At 32.3% G+C, this 25480-nt stretch overlaps 1 protein-coding gene across 1 annotated transcript; it reads left to right on the forward strand.

Moving 5' to 3' along the window:
• The first annotated feature begins 682 nt into the window (after positions 1-682).
• On the forward strand, positions 683-25250 carry LOC129227330 (D-3-phosphoglycerate dehydrogenase-like). Its single transcript, XM_054861875.1, has 11 exons — positions 683-894; positions 3460-3611; positions 5512-5577; positions 7851-8004; positions 11623-11755; positions 11920-12068; positions 13579-13731; positions 16111-16246; positions 17360-17487; positions 23765-23990; positions 24784-25250. The coding sequence occupies exons 1-11, from the start codon at positions 760-762 to the stop codon at positions 24933-24935; spliced, it is 1584 nt and encodes a 527-aa protein (XP_054717850.1). The 5' UTR covers positions 683-759; the 3' UTR covers positions 24936-25250.
• The last annotated feature ends 230 nt before the right edge of the window (positions 25251-25480 follow it).

Genomic DNA, 25480 nt, shown 5'->3' on the forward strand with positions numbered 1-25480 from the left:
ATGTTTTTAAACATGCTTTTTCAGAAAAAAAAAAAAATTAAAATTTTGGGAACGACCCCATTGCAAGTAAGCATCGAGGGATTTCGAGCTATCTAATCTCCCTCTCGAGAAAACTCAAAAATTTTCCTTTCCTTTGTCAATCACAGGAGCAAAACTGACCCCCTACCTCCCCCCCTCCCCGAATCGAATCGATGCTGTTTTTAATTAAATTCATGTAAAACAAAAACAACACATAAAGATTGTAGCACAATTTTTCAAATGAAGAAAAAAATCGAATCGTTGTTTTTCGAAGTTTAATTTAACTGTTAACTTTTACAATCTACATATTCTAGTTTTTATCTTGCGACGGTCCAGGCTATCAGGGGACCGGACTTGTTAAGGGCCCGAGAATCCTGTCGCCGGACCTGAGTATCTGTACCCATATCAATCAGACAACATTTATCAATCTGTGATGCTTAGTTATGAAACTAATCATCTTAAAAAAGTCGTTTCTTAAACGCCTATAACACAATCTCAACAGATATCAGAACATGCATATTCGAGATAGCACTCGAGATTTATCCTAATCAAAGAATCATCTTGAGTCCATTCTGCACATGGTTGGCGTAAGTTGGCGAAAATTCAGGTTTGGCGCATTTCAGATGCCGGCAACCTGCTTGAATGCTCCGCATACGGTCTTTTAAATCTATGAGCTTGGGTGAGGTGGTGATTCGTCAGTAATCTGCAAATTTGCATTAAAAAATAATTTTCATCTCGAAAATGGCTTTAAATATTCAAACAGTGTTAATTAGTGAATCTGTGGATCCTAGTTGTGCAAAAATTTTGTCGGAAAACGGAGTTAAAGTGACAACTAAAGTCGGTTTATCATCAGAAGAACTTAAGAATGAGATTCAAGTAAGATTTATATAAAAAATGCATTTTAATAAAACTAACAAATGAGGTGCATTTTGATCTCCTTTGTTTTGTGATCATTCTAGTTCTTTTGCATTTGCTGTATGTTTTTACATTTCGGTAACGTTATGCTTAAAAAGATGCAACTATCTGATTGTTTTTTTTCGATGTGAAAATATTCGATTTCTTTTTCAAGATTTTTTTTGCCTTGTTTTCTTATGCCTGGTTAATTATTTGATGATCAGCAATGTTGATTATATCCGTCATACGTGAGAAAGCAATGATTTCGATATGTGATGCCAGTCTTTTATTCCCCCATTGCTTCTCTTAATCAACTGCTACTCAATTTTCAAAGATTGATGATTTTTCCAAGATCTTCATTAAGTTATATGATTCTTAATTTCAGCTTGATAAAGATGCATAATTAAAGCTTAACTTAAAGTTCACATATGAGGCAGTGAGAAGCAAAGGGATGTTAATAAAATTAAAAATTGGAGATAACCAGTTCAAATGGTAGGTGAACCTTTCCTCTGTCTTGGAGCAAGATTAGTAGTAGGTACCAGTAGCCCTGATAGATGCTGCTGTACAGCATGATTTAGAAAAACTTTTCAATGAAAACCTACCTAGGATCTTATATTCAAATGCGTTTTAATCAAACTTGAAAATATCCACTTACATATCCCTTTGTTTTTCACTGCCAAAAAAAAAAAAATGTTTGGGGAGACCCACCTTTTTATGGGGTTGATGTCATTGTTGAAGGCTTTTGTTTGACACGAAAGGTCAATTTATATAGATTGTTTTGTCGGATTTGATTAATAAAGCACACATTTATTTTGAAAGTAATAGATTCGGTATAATTACATCAAATTTGCATAATTTTTACCGTATAACAAACTAAATATTTCAGGGAACCAGCTCTCCTGCCTCTCCCCTCCAAATTTAGCACAACTTTCTAATTGCAAGTCCTTTGATTGATCTATTTTGTGCAATGATGCATGTGCAGTCATTTTTTTTTTAATGCATTTTTTAAGCATGGCCCCCATATGGGGAAAGTAGAGTGTACCATAGTTGTGGGGCACAGACTGATGATTGATTCATAATGGAAAATTTTCATTTAAACTTTAGTTTGTATGCCTATTGATTAATGCAAGATCTTTGTTTTTCTGAGTCCGGGCACACCTTGAAACTGTCGCTCTTGCCTATTTACCTTCAAGTTTTTATATTGAGTTTCAACAGGGAAAAAAGTGCATTGAAATGGGTTATTTGCTGCCCCTTAAAAGTTGTCGCCTCTGGCAAGGGCTCTGGCTCCTCTAGAACCAACACTGCTGTCCGCAGAAATGGAAAAGGTCTGTTGCAAGGGGGGATCCATAATGAATGTGGGGGTCCATGTGTTAGCATTCTAAAACTGAACAATTATTTTGCAAAATATTTTATTCCTGTAGCTCTTCTCACAACATGATGAAGCATTTGAGTGTTCAATTCTGACAGATATTTGTCAACATATAAAATCAATCTTGATGTTGGACAAATAGATCAGCCTTGCAATATTCAGATCTATCATCCGAGGAGGGTGGGTTTATTGGTCTGAATCCTTTTAAAATTGTTCAAAAGCGTATTTCAGGGGGGAGATCTAAAACCTTGAATACTTGCTTTGATACACTTCCACTACTGCATCCATTTGGAAAAAAACTTGTGTTTGATCTTGCCATCATCAAATTCTATTTCATCTTCCAAACCACTGTTACTCTGATCTATGCTATCAATAAGCATACGCAATCGCCCAGTGCCAAATCTTTGCTTTTTCCAAGCCAGGACTAATCTTGAAACTGCCTCCCTTACCCATTTTCTTTCAAGTATATACTGAAGTTTTACTGAATTTTAACGAAACAAATAGGGTGGGACAATTGAGACAAACGATAGGGTGGATTTGCTTGCTCCCTCTTTATCTGGCACTGCAATCATCATCTGTTTTCACATCTGAACAGTATACTTTTTGAAGGACTTTAATTATGTCAATTTCAATTTAAATTTTAAATTGTTTCAAGTCTTTGAACAGTTCAAATTTTATAGACAAGTTTGAATTTTTTTCTTGAAGGTTAAGGGAAAAGCATTATCCATTGGCAAATGTACCGGAAAATTAATTTCATCTGTTAGCCTGTCATTTGGAATTTTTCGAAGGAAAGGGTGGGGCAAATGGTGTATATTACTCAATGTAAGTTTTATAAAAAAACAACAGAAACCATACCTACTTATATATAAAAACTTTAACTTTTAAAAGCCAAAAGGTTAAAATAGACCTTTCTTAATCCCTCAATGGCAGGCTTGTTCATGTACATTTAGGTCGTAGCTGTACATTATCACTGGAACTGGAATGTACGGTAAATATTTAAGAACAATTTTAATCTTCGATTCTATTCATCAAAGCTTATGCAGTGTAATAGAAATATTAGCAGGAAAGAGAAAAACTAGTTTTTATCAAAACTCTAAGATAAATCTTTGCTTTTGTTTTATGTGTTTTCTTTAATTTTTAGGTATATCTAATTAATGTTTCAAAATTGTCTTTCCCAGCATTATGATGGCTTAGTTGTAAGATCAGCTACCAAGGTTACAGCCGACATCTTAGCAGCTGGAAAACAACTTAAAATTGTTGGTCGAGCAGGTGTTGGTGTTGACAACATTGATTGTGATGCAGCAACAAAACATGGAGTTCTTGTGATCAAGTAAGTATTAAATTTTTTTTGTATATTGTTACTGTGTATTGAATAAATGTATGCACCTAAAGTTTGAAAAACAACCTTCACCTGCATTGAGAAAAGACATATCTTTAAGCAAATTTTTCTATGCATGGGCTGTTTTAAGACTTTTCTCGGTACATGGAGTTTTTTTTTAATTCAACGTGTTAGTCAGTGGCAGCAAATAAGGTGTCAGGGGAGGGGGGGGGTATACTAAAAATACATAAAAAGACTAAAATCTTTTGCCTCAAAAATTTTGCTCCCACCTCCCTCATTGCAGCTGTCTACTCTGCCTATTAAAGATATTCAGCTTTGCTTGTATCTTTGGGGGCTTTATCTACAGTAACAGAAGTTACAGGAGGAAACTTTGTATTCTTAAACATAGTACAGTAAAACCTGTAAAGTTGACCACCTTTGTAAGTTGACCACCTGTCTATGTTGACCGCTTTTGTCAGGAACGGAATTAGTCCTATCTTGTATAATGAAGGAAAACCTCTGTAACTTGACCACCTTTATATCTTGGCCACCTGTCTATCTTGACCACTAATGTACCCCAAATTTGGTTTGGAGTATTGTAAAAAACCCTTTATAAGTTGACCACTTGATTTATTTTTTAAAACTTAATTTAGCAAATTATTTTATTTTATTATTATTTTTTTATAGCTTTCCAGGAATATTTTTGATGCCAGACCAGCATTTTGCCAACTAAATAAAATAGCAGCATAACCAAACCTCCTTGTAAGTTTAACCACACTGGAAAACTACTAAGAACCCTTTTATTCTCCAAACTTGTTTTTCTTTTGATCTTCTATTTGAGATTACCTTTTGTACTTTGTTCAATTAAAACATGTGTCAGTACAAAAGTACAAAGTATTTTTTTCCTGTTGTAATATTTTGTGGCAACACTGGAATTGTGCTAGAGTAAATGTTACTTGCATTGCAGTATTTCTGGTGCAAGGGATTAAGAAATAGAACATTTTCATTTTCAACTGCCTTTTAGACCTATGAGAATCCAGCTTGTTGCTCTTTATGTTATAGTTTTACATAAAATGGCTTCAAAAAAAAAAAAAGTTAGTTGAACTTGAGATTGATAAAAAGTATGAAATATTAAAATTAATTGAAAAGGGAGAAATCCAGAGAAAATTAGCCGACACATATGGAATTTCCAAAAATGCGTCCTAGTCAGTTTATAAGTCCCAATGAAGATTCAGAGCCAGCCCTGTTAGAACTATTCATCCTATTGCAAGTAATATCTGATTTTGGCAAACTATTCCAGATGCCAATTGTAATTTTTCCCGTTTACCTTAGGAGTTGATAAGCTTAAAACAACAAGGCCTTTGATTTTTCTAGCTGTGTTAAAATTTATCCCATAAACTTCCATTTTAGTTTCTTAAAAAATTGGATGTAACTAAACAACTGGATCATGCCCCCTCTTACTCTCCTTTGCACAAGACTACACAGATTAAGCATTCAAACCTGAAATCATAATCTAAATTAGAAAACTCATTCAATAACCTCGTAGCCCTCCTCTGAATCCTTTCCAAATAAACAATATGTTTCTTAAGATAAGGAAACCAAAACAGAACAGCATACTCCAAATAAGGTCTTACCAAACTTCTGTATAAAGATAGAAGAAAGTATTTTGTGAAATGGGCCAGAGACCTATTGATGAAACTCAACATTCTGTCGAAAGTTATTTCACTGTCAATGCACATTGCTACAGGGATGAGATGCTTGAAGCCTATGTGAGGTTGTGTTCTGGGTGCCTATTATATTGTTGTATAAAAGCTTAAAATTAGAAGAAAAAAAATTCGACGAATATTTTTCAAACATTAACGATCATATAAAGAATAAAATTAATACATATTTTTATTATGAATCATTTCAGTGCTCCTGGTGGAAATACTCTCAGTGCTGCTGAGCTGACTTGTGCTATGATTGTTTCCCTTTCAAGGTAATTAATTATTTTCAATGATCAAGTTCATGCTAAGGTTTTCATTTTTTTTTTTTGTTGAATTAAAAGGAGTTGAAAATAAGCTGTGAGCAAAACATTGAATGTGCTTTATAAGTCAAAGGCCAAATATTTAATGGAACAACGAAATTTATTCTTGTCCCTACAACCCCTGTTTTGATTTTATATTCTGTCTTACCAGAGGTGTCCAACACAGGGAGTGGAGGGTAGGGGGGCAGGGGCGAATACAGACTACCATTTTAGGGGGGTCATGCCAAATAATCACCCCCTACTCCATGATTCACCTCTCGGTTTTAGGCGCGAAAATTTTCAGAAGCTACATGGTTATCTATAAAAATCACCAAATTAGCTAGGAATAAGACCAGAGGTGCCCTCCCCCCCCAAGTTTAATGGTGCAAATCCCTGCTAAAAATAAATATCCCCCTCCCCCTCTTTTATATTTTATTTTCAGTTCTCTTTTTTAATTTTATTTATTTATTTTTTAATTTTTTTTAAATTAAAAAAAGGATTTGTTTATTTATTTTTAATTATTGTTATTATTGATATTTTATCAGAAAAGTTATGTGCTACGCCAATGACATACACACACATGTACACAAATTAAATAAATAAAGGAAATGAAATACAAACAGAATAAAATTAAATAAAATAAAATATAAACAGAATAAAGTGAAATAAAATATAAACAGAATAAACTTAAATGAAATAAATAATTTAAAATAAAAATAAATCAATAAGTCAATTTAAACAAATAAATAAACAATTAAAAAAATCCCCCCCCCAAAAAAAAAAAATTAGATAGTGAAACTTGCGCCATAATTCCCCTCTGTGGGCACCTCTGAATAAGGCCCCTATTATGCATAAACATTACATATTATTTTCATAAGCAAAGAAAAGAAGTAATTTTAAAAATATTTACTTTAAAAAATAATTAATGAATGGAAGAGACTACTGAAACCGTTAACATTTTATACATATGCAGTGTTAGAAATATTTGTGTTCTAACACAATGTGAAAGGATACAGTAGAAGACCGTTATAACGCCGACCTATATAACGCAATTCTCTATAAACTGCACTACTTTTCAGAAGTAAGCAATAGGTTTTGAAGTCTAAAAAATCCCTCAGTTTTGCTCTGCAAACATAAAAATTGTTTGGCAAATTAAATTTTGAAAGTTTTTCATCTTTCTATCTTATTTCAAAGCTTTTAAATTGAAAATTAGTACTCATAGTAAACAGAAAATACCAGATGGCTCTTCAAATGCAGCTGCTATGTACACCATGAAGCTAGCAGAAGTGCAGGATTTTGAAACATATTTATTTGTGAATAACCAATTGTAATATTGGTGCTTTAATACTCATTGCAGATAAAACTCATTCTGAAATGCTAATATATAGATATATTCTGAATATTAGTTTCAAAATTTGTGAAATGATCTATATAACGCAGAAACGTGTATAACGCAAAAGCTTTGGTCCCAAGGTGTGCATTATAACGGTCTTCTACTGTATTATTGTCAACGGTTTCAATATTTTATTGAAGTTTGGAAGGTTTTGAACCTACCAAAACAATATGAACAGGTGTTTTATAAATTACCCGATATTGTAAAATACATCATTTTGTCATTAATGTTACTGTTGGGGCAGGAAAATAATGTTAGTTGATAAATAATGCATTTTGTAAGAAAAAAAAAAAGAAAATCTAAAAAACTATTATTTCAGTGCAATATGATTGCTGCAAGTGTAACTAATGATAAAACTAATGAACAATATTAAAAAGTTACTTTATTTGGCGTTACTGGGGAGGGTGTAATAAGTGGACTTTTTGCCAAAGTTCTTCATAGATGAGGGGTCTTCTAAACCTACCAAATCTCAGGGAAGGAAAAAAAGGGGAAGGAAGAAGCACAATTAGAATTTTTTAAACATCTCAATTGAATGTTTTTTTTCTTAACTACAAAATACTGAACTTTTCAAATGTTAAAAATCAAAGTAGTATACTTCTCTCCTTTCCAATCCATTTTCAGTTTCACCCATAGAAATATATATTTTTTTGTAGAATTGATCACTATTGTAGAATTTACTGTTATCATCTATATTTCACTACTCTAAATATGTCAAAGATGAAAATGTCGTAATTAAAAAAAAAAAAAAAAACCTTGCTATATCTATTTGTGCTCACACATATACAAATATTTATATCTCTATGTTCAAGACCTATTTGTAATTGTCTCATTAAATCTAAAATTTTTCTTCCAGGAATATTGTGGAGGCTTCTGCATCATTGAAAAGTGGAAAATGGGACAGGAAGAAATTCATGGCCAACGAGCTGTTAGGAAAAACTTTAGCTATTATTGGGCTTGGTCGCATTGGAAGAGAAGTAGCCCACAGAATGCAGTCTTTTGGAATGAAGGTATTGTTTCCTCAGAGGAATGGTTTGATTATTGGATTTAATTTTTGGATAAACTTAGTGAATATATGTATGAAATTTATTTGCAATGCAAACGTTAATTTTAAGAGAGATAATATTGTTTGGTAAAAGAACTTGGCTGGTTTGTTAAAATTTCCCAGTATGCTTTTGTCATTTATTTCTTACTGGAAAGATATCTTTCCCGTCTTCATATTTTTCATCAAAACAATTAAGATGTGATTTAGGAAATCATAAGGCTATGTTTATGTATTTTTGGTAGATAAATTCATAGTTGTAATTATTGTTTTCGATTAGAATGATTTTGAAAAAAACATTTTAGCCCATTTAAATTAGTATAATTTTTGATCCTCGTCTCCTTTTACCAGATAAGCTTCCTTTGCTTAAAACTTGGTCTTTTATTTGTAATATTTCTTTTGGCCTCAAAGGTATCAGTAGTCGGAGATTGTAAAATAGTTTACTACAAATAGAGGAATGTGGGGCAAAGTGAAATGGTGAAATATTTACTCTGCTTTTAGAGTCATCTATCTGGTAATATTTTAACTGTAGCTATTAGTTTATCTTATATATCTATTTTAAGTACAGTTAGTTTAGTCTATTCTAGTCAAGAAAAAGTTACCTCTGCAAATCTAAGAATGTGATAATAAAAGCAATTTTTAAAAATTGACACCAGGGCCGTATACAAGGGGGTTCTTAGGATTCAAGCCCCCCTCCCTCCCCGAAAAGTTCGGTTAGACATTTAAATGTTATTTGAAATTTAAAAATTTCCAAATAATCTTGTTCCAAAACTCAAACATCTTTCATATTTATATTTTAAAACGCTTTCATAATAGATAACCCAACGACTTAAACATTAGCACAAATAGCGCAAAGCTCTGCATGAAAGTTTTTAAACCCTCTCGAAATTATTTTCTGGTTACGGTCCTGATTGACGCTAATATTCAAGGGCACCCATATGGGGGGGGGGGCAAGGGGGGCTCAAGCCCCCTCTTTGAGATGAGAACTTCCTTGCTTTTAATGCTTTTTTCTTTACAAAAATGTAAAAAATTTCTTTTCCATCCATCAATGAATCAGTTATTAAAAATGTCAAATTTTGATATCTCTAATCTGTATTGAAATCAGTTTCCACAAGGAAAATGTTCTGCTAAATTATTGGGAAATTTCTTAGCCCCCCCCCCCCCTAGAATTTTGCATACGGGCGCCCATGCTAATATTGTAGTATTTTGTTCTAAGTAAAAAATTATTTTTGTTATTATTAAATGATAAAGCTCTTGTAATTAACGTTTTAAATATTGATATCGTCTAATATTTGGTGCAGCCTTTATTTGTTTAATATTAAGATGGTTTGTATTTTAAATGCTTTTTACAGTTAGCCAAGTGCATGCGGGGCAAAGTAAATAGGTCGTTTCGATTAACTATTCAATCCTTTTTCAAATCATTTGCATATTCATTTATTAATTGTTCAATTGACATTTCTTCATTTGATGATTCCCTTTTATATTCATTCACTATTTTATTCACTCATTTTGTTTCTCGTATATTGATATACAGTCAACTCCCGCTACATCGCGATCCGACTTAACGAAATGGCTATAACACGATTTTTTCCCCGGTAAAGAATTTTATTCCTAACGCGAATTCTTCACCCGCAACACGAAAATTTTCAGAAAGTAATCGTGGTTTTTTCCGTGAATGGACCTTCATCACTTTGGCATCACTGATAGCGGAAGTTCCCACACCGTACTAGTTTGAACATCGCTTATACAAATAACTACTCTTCATTTTCCATTTATTTTTTTCATTCTATATGGGAAAGTTGATGAAATATAATAACATCTAAGAGCGCTGTTTCATTTAAAGTTTGTGAAGATATAAGGGAAAAGAGAAAGTTTCTGACAGTTAAAGAAAAGCTAAAGATTATGTGCTTGAACAACTATAAAATGCGTGAAAGGTAGCATGACAATTAGGTATGAGTGAATTTTCCATATCTACAATTAAAAAGCAAGAATAGGAAATCCGTAAAAGTTCACTGAGTAGTTTCTTAGCAAAATGCAAAAATTGTGAAAATGGAAGCTACTCTTGTATTGTGAATTTAAAAAATCAGGAAGAAGGGGGAGTTGCCATAGATGGAAGCGTTATAAAAGAGCTATTGAAGCAACTGTATTGTGTATTTAAAATTATATAAGAATAACGGTTTGATCACGCAGCATAAATCACTACCATCTGTGATTTTTTAAGTTACAAATATCATTACTGGATCTACTGTACAGTATATGTTCTTAGGTACAACTATAGTGCATTCGTTTTTCTTAATACATAATGTATTCACCGTAGTGGTTTATTTTACATCTTTCTTTCTCAATTGATCATTGATTTTGTGCATCGTAGCAGTTTTTTTTGTTAAATAAAACGTTTTTTTTTTAAATACAATGAATAAAAATTCAATTTTTTATTTAAGAAACAGTATAGTTAAGAAATGGTTTTTAACAGTTTGAAGTGGTGTTTACAAGTGTCTTTAATCGTATGGGTATGTTTATATAAGTTTTTACGCATACCCTTTTCCACAACGCGAAATTTCAACTTACACGAAGGGTCATGGAACGCATCCCTCGCGTAAGTCGGGATTTGACTGTATTAACTAATTTATTTAATTATTCTTTTGTTTCATAGTGTTTTCATTAATTTATTCCTTCTTTTTTTACTCATTTATTTGATCAAAAATATCTTAAATAATCGAATAGAAAATATTTCATTTGAAAAATATTTTATTTTTCATTGCTCCATGAAAAAAAAAAAAAGAAAAAGTTTCCTTCTTTTTTTGGGGGTACAAATTTACTACCTACCAAAAATAAAAAATGTTTCAGTGCAAAGTTTTTTTGTAAAATATATTGTTCATTCTTTATATATTGTAATTTTCAGAACAATTTTCCAAACTTTTTTATTCATTAAAAAAAAAAGTAAGTTATCTTAACTATTTCTGTCTTTGCCCCACATTCCCCTACTTAAATTTGATGAATCGGGGGGGGGGGGGGGGATTTTTGACTGCCTTTCAAAAAGTTAGAAAACATACTCTCCTTAAAGAAAAAATAATAGTTTAGCTTTTTCTTTCCTGGTGACACTGATCCTGAAAGAGACTTTAGTATGAACAAAAATGTTGTAGGGTCCATGGTTGACACACAATTATTGCACAATAGGGCAAAATAATTGTAGCTTTCATGAAGGGTCATTTGGTTTTTCCTGAGATATACTTAGACAAAGCAGTAATTTTTCCTGAAACAAACTGAAACAAAATATAAATTTTACCAAGATAAAATGCTGTTTTCTTTGCAGCAATTTGATTTTATGTTTACCATTTTATGATCACATAACTACAATTAAAAAAAAAAAAAAAGAAAAATTGTATATTGAAGAAATTTTACGGCTTGTAGCCACTTTTTTTTTTTTATCGGGTTTTAGCCATTTGTGTTGTTATTTTTGTTCTGGATATTTAAGGGTACTTAAGCACTTGTTTTGATTCACCTTAATGTAATTTTTTTCTTTAAATGTTTCTCCATATTATTTTACTTTGCATTTGATCAATATTTTGTTGTTTCATTATTTTAGACCATTGGTTTTGATCCATTAGTTCCAGCAGAAGAAAGCATAAAATTTGGTGTGGAAAGCATGGAGTTAGAGAAAATTTGGCCTCTTGCTGACTACATCACAGTTCATACACCACTCATACCTCAGACTAGAAGTATGTTTTTCAATGTTTAGTTCTTTAAAATTAAATCATTTAGCTGTTCATAAAATGTTTTATTAAAGGAAATTTCAGTGAAAACTGGCAAAGAGTTGAAAACTTAATTCTTCAAAAAAGTTTCAGATTTAAAATTGTTTAATACATTATCTTTTTTTTTTCAGACATGATTAACGCTGAGGTCTTTTCAAAGTGTCCAAAAGGAGTAAAAATCATAAATTGTGCTCGTGGTGGTATTGTTAATGAAGATGATCTATTTACCGCTTTGGAAGCTGGTCAATGTGGTGGTGCTGGTTTAGATGTATACATGGAGGTAAATTTTCCTGGTATTGCCATTAAGTATTTGAAAATAAGATTTAAATAGTAACGTGTTTAAATTTTGCTTTGTTCTCAGACTTCAGTTATTTTTCTTGAAAATCAAGGTGCAGTAATGTACAAAACAAAAAGAATATTTGAATTTTGAATTTTTAAGGCTTATAAATATTGTCTTGCTTGGCAATAAAGTGTTTTGCAAATCTAGCTTAGCATACCAATTCTGGTGAAAAGTATTATATTATAACAATGATTTAAAATAAATTTCAAAAGTGAAGGCTTCTATTTTTTAATTAGCTTTTCTGATTATTACGATTTCATTTTTAATGAGATTTAAATGTACATGACAATGTGTCTTGACGTTTTAATAAGTTTTATTTATTTTACTTTAAGGACTTAGCATTGCTTAAATATTAAATTAAATGAAGTTCAAGAGTGTTCAAAAATTAATGTGGGCAATTTAAAAAAAACAATAACTTATTTCTATTTTATTTTTTGAAAAATCATTCTATTGGAATAGGGGTTTCTTGTCATACCAAAACAATTCAAATTGATGTTTGTGCAAGTCTAACACTGTTGCTATAACTAGGCTCCTCATTTTGGGAACAATAAGGAGGCAATTGTCAGCTCTCTAGCATTTTGAAACATTATGTATTTATACATATTAGTACATATTTTGTTGCATTTTTCCAACATTATGTATTTGATACATACTATTAGCCTCTCGAAGCCCTTTGAATAACCTGTATAAAATAAATTTAACTTTTCCTCGCAAAAATAACCAATTTTTTAAATCTGTCTGTCCCGTTTTTTTATTTTATTTTCTATATATATATATATATATATATATATATATATCTATTTATTTATTTATTTTAGGGGATAAGGTTACAAGTAAGTACAGTTGATTGTGATTTTTAAGGGACCACAAAAAAAGTTCTTAAGTGGAATGCATCCTTAAATAGAATTTTTCTAACCCTGCAGTGGAGGGCCAGGAGAAGTTGTGAAGTTGTTTAAATAGAGAAAGTCATTAAATAGAGCATGGCGTTAAACAGAGAACCAACTGTAGTTGCATTTTTAAATTTAAATTGTATTTTTAGACAGGTATGTTAAAAAAAATGACCTGAAATTAAATAGGAAACTAATAATGCATAACAAACCCTGTGGCATAACAAACACTTGGGCACAGTGGCCAAGGCCTACTGTACCCAACTCAATTTTCCTCACCAGGGGCTCTGGGGTGCAAGGCAGATACTCTGGTTAGGTGGTCAGCCTGACACAGAACCCCCCAGTGTTTGGTTCCCAAGAACGCTTGGTACTCATTTTATAGACCCACTGAAGGGATGAATGGCTGAGTCAAGCATGCCCAGTCCGGGAATAGAACCCGGGCCTGTAGCCTGAGAGCGTGAAGCACTACCACTGCGCCACTGGGCTTCCTTCACTAATTATATGATAAGTTGATTGCTTCAACACTATTTTGTATTAATTATTTGCTGTAAACTTTTTTTTAGGAACCACCCAAAAATACAAAACTCATTCAACATCCAAAAGTGATTTGCACTCCTCACTTAGGTGCCAGTACCCATGAAGCTCAAAGCAGAGTTGCTGACGAAATTTCATTACAATTTGTCGACCTTATTAGTGGAAAACCAGCCCACGGAATCGTAAGTAGATTGAATTATTTTGAATGGAGTATATTATGGTGGCAAAGTATAACTAAATTTTCTCAATTTCTTACAAGCATTAAATATTGTATTGTTCAATTAAAATCCCACCAAAAACATAAAATGTACAAATATGTAAAAGTTTTGCTTCCGCTGGAAAAAGTTGCAAGATCTGATGCAAAACTAAGTCGGTTGTTTTTAGTTAGTATCTTGGGAAGCACCTATTTAACAGCTTTGTCATTAATTGTTTCCTATTAAATTATCAAGCAGTCTTTATATGCAGCATTGCATACAAATAAAATATTTCCCACTCTTTCAAAATTCAAACTCCTAAGGTTGCAGATAACATGCCTTAAACTACATTTTGGCATGCTACTAACCAAGCTTGAACCTCTGGAGACATTTTTTGTGATTGGTTCCAGTAAAGTTATTAAATTCACAATTCAGAGCTCACTGCAAGAGGAGCTTTCAGAAGTGACGAAATCGATGTGAATATTGACATCAGTGACACACTACCAAAAGTTTTCACACCGAAAAATTTGAGCCATTCCTTGAGTTTCAATGGCAAATAGTCTTTCATATCTGTTAGCAGGGGTGCCCTCCCCCCCGAAGTTTGATGGCACAAATTCCCCCCCCCCCTTTTCTCATCTCTTTTTTGTTTTATTCATTTAAAGAAAAAAGATTTTGTAATTATTTATTTCAAATTATTATTATTATTTTGTTAAAAAAGTTCGTTGCTACACCAATAACATGCACAACACACACACACATACCCACAGAATAATTAAATTTAAAAAAATGAAATTAACATAAAATAAAAATAAAGTAAAACAAATAATTTAAGCTAAAAATGAATCAACAAATAAATTTGAATAAATAAAAGAAATTTTAAATTCTTCCCCCCCCCCCCGCCCTGAAAAAAAATCTTGTTGGTACAAAAAGCACCATAATGCACGCCTGTCTGTTAGAAATGGAAGATCCCGTCATAAAAGTGACGTGAATTATCATGGATGCGTTAATGCCCCACAAAGAACTACAGAGAAAAATAACTGACTGCTAAAAGACTCATTACCAGCCTTTTTTTTTTTTTATATAAGCAAAAGGTTAATTGAGGTAGTGAGAAGCAAAGGGATGTAAGTGGCAAAATTAAAAATTTGGAGATAACCAGTACACATGGTAAGTAAACCCCTCTTCTGTTTTGGGGCAAGATAAAGAACTAGAAGCCCTGGTAGGTGCTGCTGTACAGCATGATTTAGAAAAAAAATTAATGAAAGCCTACCTAGGACGTAATCTCAAAACTTGAAAATGTCCACTTACATCCCTTTGCTGCTCGCTGCCTCAATTCATGTTTTCTTTAGGCATACTTTTCACCTTTCCCTCCAGAGTCCCCCGTACCTACCGCCGTTTGTAGCTTAACCAGTTAGATGGGACCCAGAAGACAGCTCTGATTTTTTTATCCAGACCAGAAACCGAGCAATTCCTGGTCCAGCACCCCCAGAGGTATCGTTTCACTTGTGGTAGACTTTGTGACCACGTGCATATTTAACGTCTCCCATTCACCATTAATGAAAGAGGTGGATCTTCAACCAGCAAGGATCAAACCCGGGTTCTGGTCACAAGTCTGATGCCTTACCGATCAGGCCACCATGGCCCCTTTAGGCACGCTGTGCATATGTATTGTAATAAGTGCTCATTACCCTTATTATGTATTTATCTATCGCTAGATTAAAGTACTTTTATGAATCAGTGGAACTTTTTTAACCCCTATTTTTACATTAATATTAAACCTTAATTTACACTGTTTTGATTTACAGGGCATATCCGTGGAACTTAACCCCCCCGCTTAAAACGAGGGTCTACTGTATAATAGATTGCTTTACTGAGATGCTGTGTAAGAGTTCTATCGTAATCATGTGAAACACAGTTAGAAAATCTTGTTTAATTGAGTTTTAAGACATGATGTGCTGTTAAATTGAGAAAAAAGATGTAAACAAATAGAACAGATATAGCTTTTGATATGAAAAAAAAAAACACCTTTCCTGAATGTTTCAGTTTCTAACTTTTAAAAAGTATTTTGGTGTTTTTGTCAGGTTATGACTCATCATTTGCAAAAAATGAAATAAAATAGATTGTTATTTAGCAAGTTTTGCTTTTGTTTTGTTCAACAAAATTCTATTATTAAAAATCCATGTAACGTTTGCTTGATTGGCTCTTAATATTTCATCGGAAATGTTATGAGGTTGAATAATATTGCAATGAAATACTTACCACGGTTTTGATGAATATGTTATTACAAAAATAGTAAAATTTTGTATTCGTGAATTAACCTTGTTGAAGGCTTATCTTGCTATGTTATTCATATGTATTGCATATTTCTAGGTTAATTCACCTGCCTTCAGTCTATCAATGGCCGATAGTAACAAACCATGGGTTATTTTGAGTAAACATGCTGGTGCATTGGCTGGAGCATTATTTCCTTCTTCTGATAAACTTTCTTTGTCAATAAAAGTTAATGGTAATTTGATTTTTTTTCTCTTAAGCAATCTGTTATATTAATAATTATCAGAATTCATTTAAGAGCGATGAAATTCTTTTGATATAACCATGAATTTAAGAAGCAGCATATAACGGACATATGAGGCAGTGTGAAGCAAAAAGATGTAAGTGGACATTTTCAAGTTATGAGTAAAAAGCGTTTAAAGATAAGGTCCTAGGTAGGCTTTCATTGAATTATTTTTCTAACTCATGCCCTGTAGCAGCACCTATCAGAACTACTAGTGCTATCTCTTGCCCTAAGACAGAGCAGAGGTTCACCTACCATTTGTACTGGTTATCTCCATTTTGTCACTTAATCCCTTTGCTTCTCATTGCCCCATATATGCATGAAAAATCAGCCAAAAATCTTAACATTTAAGTATAAAAAATAATATTTTTCATAATGCATTGCAAATTTCATTGTTTTTAGTGTGATAAATTTCGACGCTGCTCTTGCTCATTGTTTTATAAAGATTTTATCTTCATAACAAATTGTGCAACATCAGTCAAACTTCCAAAGATTTTTTCTCTTTTTTGAGAAAGGGTTAAAGAGAAGTGTTATAAGCAAGTTCTCTAAATCATTGAAAGCTTTGTAAAATTATGTTAAAATATTTGAAAACGCACTTATTTTATTGAATATTTCTTTTGCTCTTTAAATAAGTTGATCAATTGGTCTTTATTTCAAAATTAAAAAAATTGCCTATTCATTATTTTTTTTGTTTTGTTTAGCCATGCTAATGTACATTTTCTTTTTTTTAATTAATTTTTTTCTCTCAGATAAAATTTTTCATTGGTATCTTCTTCTCAATCTTTTTGGTAGTGTTAGTGGTTCAGTTGTCTATCAATAATGTTTATTGTAAATTTGTCTTGAGTTTTAAACTGCAATTCAATTGTTTTCTTGAGCAACCAAATAGATTCTTTATGACAGGTTTCTTACTCCCGCTCCTATTGTGCTGATTTGCACCAAGCAGAAGAACTTGCTACAAACTGTTTTGCTGGCGCTTTCTGCGCCAAAACAAAAACTTATTTTTTCTATTATTATTTGCAAAGTTCGTAATCTCTAGTCAGAAATAAATTCAAGTTTTGTTTTTAGGTCCAGAGTTAAATAGGAAAGAAAGCCTTTTCAGTGCAGCTGCATTAATAGGAATTCTGAAGCAAAGAAATCAAGTTACTGCCAATTTTGTTAATGCTCCTACCTTAGCAAAAGAAAATGGTTATGAGGTACTTTTACACTTTAAATAGTTTAAAATGTTCCTTACTTTTGTATATATTTTTTGCAGATTAATATCAACGTTTTCTCATAAATTGCTCATAAGTCATTAAATCATTAGTTGCATTTAATATTTGTTTCATTCTGCAATAATAAAATTTTAATGATTTTGTTTTCACTTCATTTCAAAGAAAAGAGCTTTCCTACTTATACAGTTAATCTGAGTAGAAAGCATGTTGAATTTCCAGAAGGTTACAATTAGGGTGATTCGCCATTGGTTGACCACCTGCCATTAATTGACCACTCGAGCACTAATATGTACAAAACAAGAATAAATTAGTAGATATTTTTAATCTGATTGCTGGAACTAATTTATAGCATCTCATGAAGTGTTCTCTTATAATTTATAGTTGTAACTAAAGTTTTGAATGAAGGTTAAGACAGTAGAATTATAAAGACATATAAAAATTTCAGAAAAATCATTTTTCTTACTGGTGAGAATTGTCATGATATAAAATGTTTAATCGTATTAATCCTACATTAAATTTAATTCTTCAGGTTCATTTACTGATATACGCTGATCATCCATGTTTATACTAAGTGAATACAACAAATTGCATCAATTTACTAATCATTTTGCTGGGATTGAGGGGTACTTAACTACTTGTTGTCTAAAATGCAATTAATGCCAGTAGTTGACCAGAACGGTCAAGTAATGAACTTATGTTGGTTTTAAAGCTTTTTTCTCGAAACCAAAGTGATTACAAACATTTTTTAGCTTAAGATAAACTATAATGCTACTTTTGTTCAAAAAAAAGTATTTTTGCAAGTAATTCACTATCTGCCTGTCTGCTGAACCAATAGAACCAAAATTTGTGATACGGTTTTTTAAACAGATGCTCTCCTAATTGCGAAAACTTTAAAAAGCGTAGCACTAACAGATTCTGCTATAGTAAACTAATTTCGAATTGCAACACCCACATTTTTCTTGCACAAATTGATCTGTGTATTGAAAAACCTCAAATTGTGTTGTATAGAGTAGCGTGTGACAAAAACTGCAAAGATGAAAATTGTTTATCTTAGTGACAGTATAAAAGAGAAGCATTTTGAATAACTCACAGGGTAAGACAGTAGTAGAAGCACCAACCATTAAACACCATGTGCAAAGCTTAAGGAAAAAAATCTTTCAAATTCAGAGTGGAAAGCATGTTTCTACAGTCGGCGCTTAAATTTTCAAACAAACAATTTTCGTCACATGTCGATCAATCCAACGCCATTTCTGGCTCATCAATACACTGATCAATATGCGCAAGGAAAAAGTGGGTGTTGTCGTTTAAAATTTTTGAGAATCTATCACTAACCGCAGCCGTGATATCACTGCGTCGTTTAAAATCATCAATCTCAAATGCATTTCTTCACCGTACATAAAAGTTTGGATCGATAGGTTCAAGAAATAGGCCGCTAGGACTCCGTATATAGGGAAAGTTACTTTTGGACACCCCATATAAACTATTAAACATTTTTCATGTAAGGGCTACTTAACAGTAATGTTATAATATTTAGGCATTATTCTGGCAGCTATGCTGACTAGATTCAGGTCGACGGTTATGTTCGGGTCCTGCGGCGACTTACATGATGGTGATGTCATATCTGCTTGGAGTGGCTGCTGTGGACTTGGTCAGAAATTAAAGAGAAATCACTAAGTTGGCATCATTTTTGGCAACTTATTTTTGGCGCCAAATTTAGCAAAAATTTGCTAAATGTCTCCAAATCTCGCGACTTTTTTAAAATTTAATAAATCATTGCTGGCAGAGTATAAAAGTAGGCAGAGTTAAAAGTATGTGCAAGTGTTGATTTTTTTAGCTATCGTTTTAAATTTATTTTGCGGATTATCTGCGAAATTTATCAATCCACGGTTACCATGTCACCCTATTCTTCAGATAATTGGAAGTTTACTGTACTTACACTGATCACTCATAATATCAATGCATTACTTTTAGTAAATATTTAAGCATTATACGAGCGGTCTAGGGAGGCTAGATTCTCCACCTCAGGTGCCTTCGGCCTCTCATATATCAATGATATCATATACGTTTGTAGTCTATAGACTTGACAAGAAATTGAAGATTTAATTTAAAGTTGGCACCATTTTCTGGTGACTCGGTTTTTGTACCAAATGTCACGAAGTTTTCCTGACATTTCAACCTATTAGTCATTACTGTCGTGTAACCATCACCAAAGTCACGTAACATCTGTGATAATGTCATCCACCCATCAGCCAATCAGGGGTGACCTTTAAGGGAACATAAGTACATACAGGCATGCATTTGGTCCGATTTTAATAGTGTAGATTTCAGATTTTATAGTGTTTAAAAAGTGGTCAACTACTGGCAGACGCTAGTCAACTACTGGAAGTGAGTGGTCAACTACTGGCGAAATCTCCCTTTTTATCTTCTATTTGAAATAACTTGAAAAATAGTAAGTAAAACAGAAAAATGATTAATAATTGTTGTTCCTGATAGTTTTATGGATATATAGAAAAATTTTCAATTTTTCCAGTTATTTTTCTTGTGAAATTAAATAAAACTTGTAGAAATTTCCACTGAACGGTCAATTACTGGTAATCACCCTACACCATCTTACTTTTTTTCACCTGAAAGCCCTGTCTGACTGTTTTAGAGGAAATGCATTTAATTAATAACACAATTGAGAAACATATTTTGTACTACTGGAATGACTCATTTAATTTCATTTCTTAGCATTAGAAAAATTTTCAGTACATAAAACTGATATTAATTCAGAAGACAGACATACATAATATGTATTTTCTCTTTTTTAAATCGCCACTTTTCTATATAATTGTACATTTTATGTCTTCAACCATTGTAAGGGGATAAAAGGTAGTAAGGTAGTGGGAGCATATCTCTACATTCTCAAACTATAGTTTCAAGGGCAATAGCATTTAATTGGTAAAGTGTCAAACCATACTGCCATGTGCAGGTAAAGGGCAGTAACTGCACATTTTCCATTTTTTTGCATTTTTATCATCTATTGTACGTTATCTTTATTGTACAAACTTGTTTATTTGGTTTCGGCTGAAAAAAGGGCGCAAAAAAGACGTCTAATTCCAGCATTTCCCTATTGTTAGTATTGAATCCAAAACATGTTTTTTCAAATATCTCGAAAATTTATTTCTGTAGATGGTACTGCCATTTACCTGCACATGGCAGCATACACTGTAGTGTAACTAGGTAGCTTCAGATATTGTCCACTAGGGGTGAAGCTGGCGGGCTTCAGCCCTTTTCTAAATGAAAGCCTCTTTCACTATTTGAAATGCCATTTTGACTAGCATTTTTCCACATTCATGTACGGATTAATTTTCCATATTTTTTTCTGTTCACATTTTGTCGATGAAAGCATCTATGTAAGATACACCATTTCAAATACCTATGCTTTATAGTGCAAGCTATTTTTGGTTCCCAGTTGTTGCATTGCATTAAGTTTGAAAGTGTGAAAAAAAAAAAAAAAAAGTCTTAGCCCCTCCCAAAACCAATTTCTGGGTTCACTTCTGATCTTTGCCTCAGCTTTTCTTTATTGAAATATTAAACTTGATCCTTCAAGCAGAGCCCAATCAAACCATAGTCGGACCTTGGACCAAAAGTTCATACAAATACAAATGTGACGACCAGCAACAGGCTCTTGGCCCAGCTAAGCTGGTCCTAGTCAATTTATTAGTCCCTAATGTAGATCTTCTTAAAGCTATCCACTCCCTTGCTCATTACCACCTCTTCTGGTAAGCTGTTCCAAGTGCCCACAAAACCTACTAAAGTAGTAGTTTTTCCTAATTTCCAGGTTACCCTGAGATTTGAATAGCTTAAAACAATGCGCCTTCGTCCTGCTTTCCATGCAAAAATTTAATCCATTAACATTAATTTTGATAAATTTAAAGAACTGAATCGTCCCCTCTGACCCTCCTTTGCTCCAGACTACATATTAAACCTATTAAGTCTGGTATCATAATCTGAATCTCAAAGTCCCCTTACTAGTCTAGTTACCCTTCTTTGAACCCTTTCCAATGCAGAAATATCTTTTCTCAGATCAGGCGACCGAAACTGCGCAGCATACTTCAAATAGGGTCTTACTAAACTCCTATATAAAGGCAGAAGAACCTTCTTAGTGTGTTTACATGTGTTTGAAATAGATCTATTGATAAACGTGACTCGAAGTCATGATTTATTAAGATACCCAGATCAATAACATTTTCTGCCTGACTAATGATTGAACCCTGTAAACAATGCCTCATATGCTTATTTCCATGACCTAAGTGTAGCACTTGCCATTTCCCTACATTAACTGCCATACCTCACCTATCCACCCTCTTAGTAATCTCTACATAGTATAAAATGAAGTCCCCAAAAAGCGTCTGTGTGTTTGAACTCGCAAAACTTGAGAACTACCCGGTCGATTGCGCTGAAATTTTCAGTTTGTACCTTTAAGTCCTGAAAAGGTTTGCAGACCAGTTCGAATAAAATTCGATGAATAGTTCTTTTTTTATTCCAATTTACGTCCAATTTTCACATAAATTCTCAAATATGAGGGTGAAAAATTACTTGCATATATTAATATTACATATCGTTGGAAAGGGAAGAATTTTCCGCGTTCTACGCAATTTGTTCCAATGCTCTAACTTAATTGCGGCGGAAGTTATTTACGTTTTTAGCTCGAATTTGTTTAGGCTTAACTGAAATTTAGACACTACTTTCTTCATTAAATTTATCAATAAAAAGTGAAGGAATTGTCCTACAGTTTTCTTTTTGACACCATTGAAAAGAGCTACCTTTTTTACTCCAGATCTAACACGACCTATGGTCGGAAGTTTAACCCTCTATCTCCATTAGGAAAAAAGTTACAAGCGAATTAAATGAAGTTCAAAAATCTGTTCTCTATTCAAGTTTTTAACCATTTCATTTTGCGTTTCCACAGTAACGCTTTTTGAATCCATCATTTCCATCTTTCTCATTTTCAATTCTGAAACTTATTTTATTTTGTGTTTCCATGGTTACGCTTTTTAAATCCATCTTTCTCATTTTATTTTAATTTCTTAAAAGTATTTTAATATCTGTCGTCATTGTTTGGAGGGGAAATTTTGCATGATGATTTTTTTTCTTTCTTTTATTTATGCCTGATTGTTGAATATACGTCACTTGACACAATTTTTGTTTTCAAAATAGACCGGGAAAAGACAGGCAACGCAGCTAGTATGATCTAAATCCTCTTGAAGCTTGTTCTTCAGTTTCTACATAATCCCCATACCTTTTACATCATCAGCAAAACAATTCATGCTTCCAGAAATATTTTCATTGATGTCATTCATAAAAATAATAAACAGAGAAGCTCTAAAACTGAACCCCGAGGAACCGCGCTTAAAACATCACTCCATTTAGAATGATTTCCCCTCACAACTATTTGTTTCCTTCCAGTCAGCCAATTTCTAACCCAAAGTAAATTTTTTCTCCACACCATATACCATCATCCCCATAATACATTACATGTTATTTTAAGCAGTTCATGTGTTTTGGTATGAATTACATGAACCTATTAATATACATTTACTTTGATACTAACTTTTCTTTCTTAAATTTCCACTTTTAATTTTTATGTTTACCGCTAGTTTCGGACAGAAATTTCTCTATTAACTTTTTTTTGAATGTTAAAAATGAAAATTGTTGTAAATATTAGTGGTATGAGCATTACTAAAAGTGGTCGGAAAGAAAATTTCCTGTTTAAATGCAATATTCACTCAATTTATGCAAACTGCAATATAATTTTAATGTAACACTATTCGATAATTTGTTATGCAATAGACTGAATATTTATTTGGAACCGCTAATAGAGTAAAAATAAAATGAATTAAAGAAAGCAAAACAAACAGCTATTGTTTTTAGTAGTTTTATAATAACTCCAATAAATGCAAATTCAATCAATTGTATGTCATGTAACCTTAATTGCGGGCCTTAAACCATAGGTATCCTGAACCTCAAGGCATAGGTGAGCCATGCATTAATTAAGCTGTGCTTCCTGGTACTAGTTCCTGCTTTAAACTATCAGCTACATGATGGGAGTAAAAAAATCATATGTATTCATATTTTTATTTGTTAAAATTCTATTCCAAAGTAATGGTATTTGTTGCACTGTCAAAATTTGGTACTCTGATATAAGATACTGCCTAAAATGCTTGCTGATATTGATGATAACTGGAAAAGTAATAATTGCTTAATTTATCCTTAGGTTTCAAGTGTTGAGTTGCAGACTCCTCTGGTTGAAAGTACCTGTCCTGTGTCTCTTACCTTGACTGTCAAGTCGGCTAGTGAAACCCATTCCATTCTGGTTTGCTTTAAAGGGGAGCAGCCATTACTGTGTGCCATTGATGGAAGTGGTTTCAATAATCCACCTGTTCTCTCACACAACCTAATTGTATGCAAGGGTGCTCAAAATGCAATTGTAGCACTGCTGGGTAAGATATTGTTCCCTTCTTTTTTATCAGTTTGATATTAGGATGTTGAATAAAATTTTGTTTATTTTTTAGACTGTAAGAAAGTAAAAACAGGTTTGCTTCACTTTTATGTCTAACTGTAGTCAACTATTAGTCTAGTGTCTTGAATTCATTAACGTCACTTTTTTGCTGTTAGTTTTTTTTATTCAATATATCAAGCTGAAGTCATTGTAGTGTGATGCAAAATCCTTTAAACAAACCAAATAGCGCCCGTATGTTTTAATATTAAAACCAGCATATTTGTGATTTAAAACAGTTTACTCAAGAAACTCAGGGATGAAATTTTTAGAAGATATCCCAACTTTATTGAAAAGACTATTCACAGCTTCTTTTTTTTTATAGTTAAAATGCTACTTACTATTATTTTCTAACTAAAATATTTAAAAAAAAAGAGTTAAATGTTAATGAAGGATGGAAATAATAAAAAAGAGTATTTTATGTCTTGTTTATTTAAATATTTACCTGTTTGCATCAAGCAGAAACTTGTCATTTCAGATTTTTTTTTTTTTTTTTGAAAATTTTACCTGGTGGAAATTTAATTTAATATTAAAAATGATAGTACGCTTTTCCATAAAAGTAACAATTTGGATTACCTTAATGTGTCAATTATGTCCCTAATCTATTATTCAGAATACTGTGTTTACTGAACTTGCCATTAAACATATTTAATACCATTAAAAAAGTTGTTGAATTACTGGTGTCACTATATTCCATATATATTTTAAAAACTTAGTTTGTTTTGTTATTTTTACAGGAAAATTGGTGGAAAGTGGGGTCAGCAGTATTTCATTGTCTGCTGTAAGTGAAGGTAAACTCTGGTGTGCCATCCACAGTTCAAATAAATGTGATATCTTTCAAGACAACTTGACAAAATCGCTAGACATTTCTGCTCAATTAAGTCTTTAAAAATTCACTCAGCTGGATTTCAAGTTCAAAAGCATATTCCATTCTCTCTCCAACTTTTTTACTATTTAGAAAAGCTGAGCAAGAACTTTTAGAAGTTCTAATTTTTAATCCTATTAGCAAATTGCCATTCCTAATTTTTTATACTGTTGTTTCTTTTTACCATTTTTGCCATAAGTTTTTGAATATACATATTTTGAAGATTTATTGTTGAAAAATTATAATTTTTGTCATTTATCTATATAGAAAGTGCCTATGGAACATTTAGCTGATGTATTTTCCATTTGTTGTTTTGCTATTAAAGATTTTAAAAAGCAATTTGATGTTACATTCTTGTTCTTGCTGCTTTTTAAGTAATGATTCATCAAATCATTTCTTGTAAATTAAATAGGGAGAGAAGCAAATCTTAATCGTAAGTTTATCTTTGTTGTACTTTGTTATTTTTCTGATGACAAATACTGAAACTTTTTGTACATTTGGGATGAAAAAAATAATAATAATAATAATAAATAAATAAATAAAATAAAAATAAAGTGGAGTCAAATGAA

Source organism: Uloborus diversus, chromosome 8, assembly GCF_026930045.1.
Source record: "Uloborus diversus isolate 005 chromosome 8, Udiv.v.3.1, whole genome shotgun sequence".
Taxonomy (NCBI): domain Eukaryota; kingdom Metazoa; phylum Arthropoda; class Arachnida; order Araneae; family Uloboridae; genus Uloborus; species Uloborus diversus.

Bases quoted from the DNA above. Each gene is read 5' to 3' on its own strand.
- LOC129227330 (XM_054861875.1), top strand. From the start codon at position 760: ATGGCTTTAAATATTCAAACAGTGTTAATTAGTGAATCTGTGGATCCT. The intron at 12,069-13,578 runs GTAAATTTTCCT...ACTTTTTTTTAG, and splicing joins GTTTAGATGTATACATGGAG to GAACCACCCAAAAATACAAA. The intron at 16,247-17,359 runs GTAATTTGATTT...TTTTGTTTTTAG, and splicing joins TTTGTCAATAAAAGTTAATG to GTCCAGAGTTAAATAGGAAA.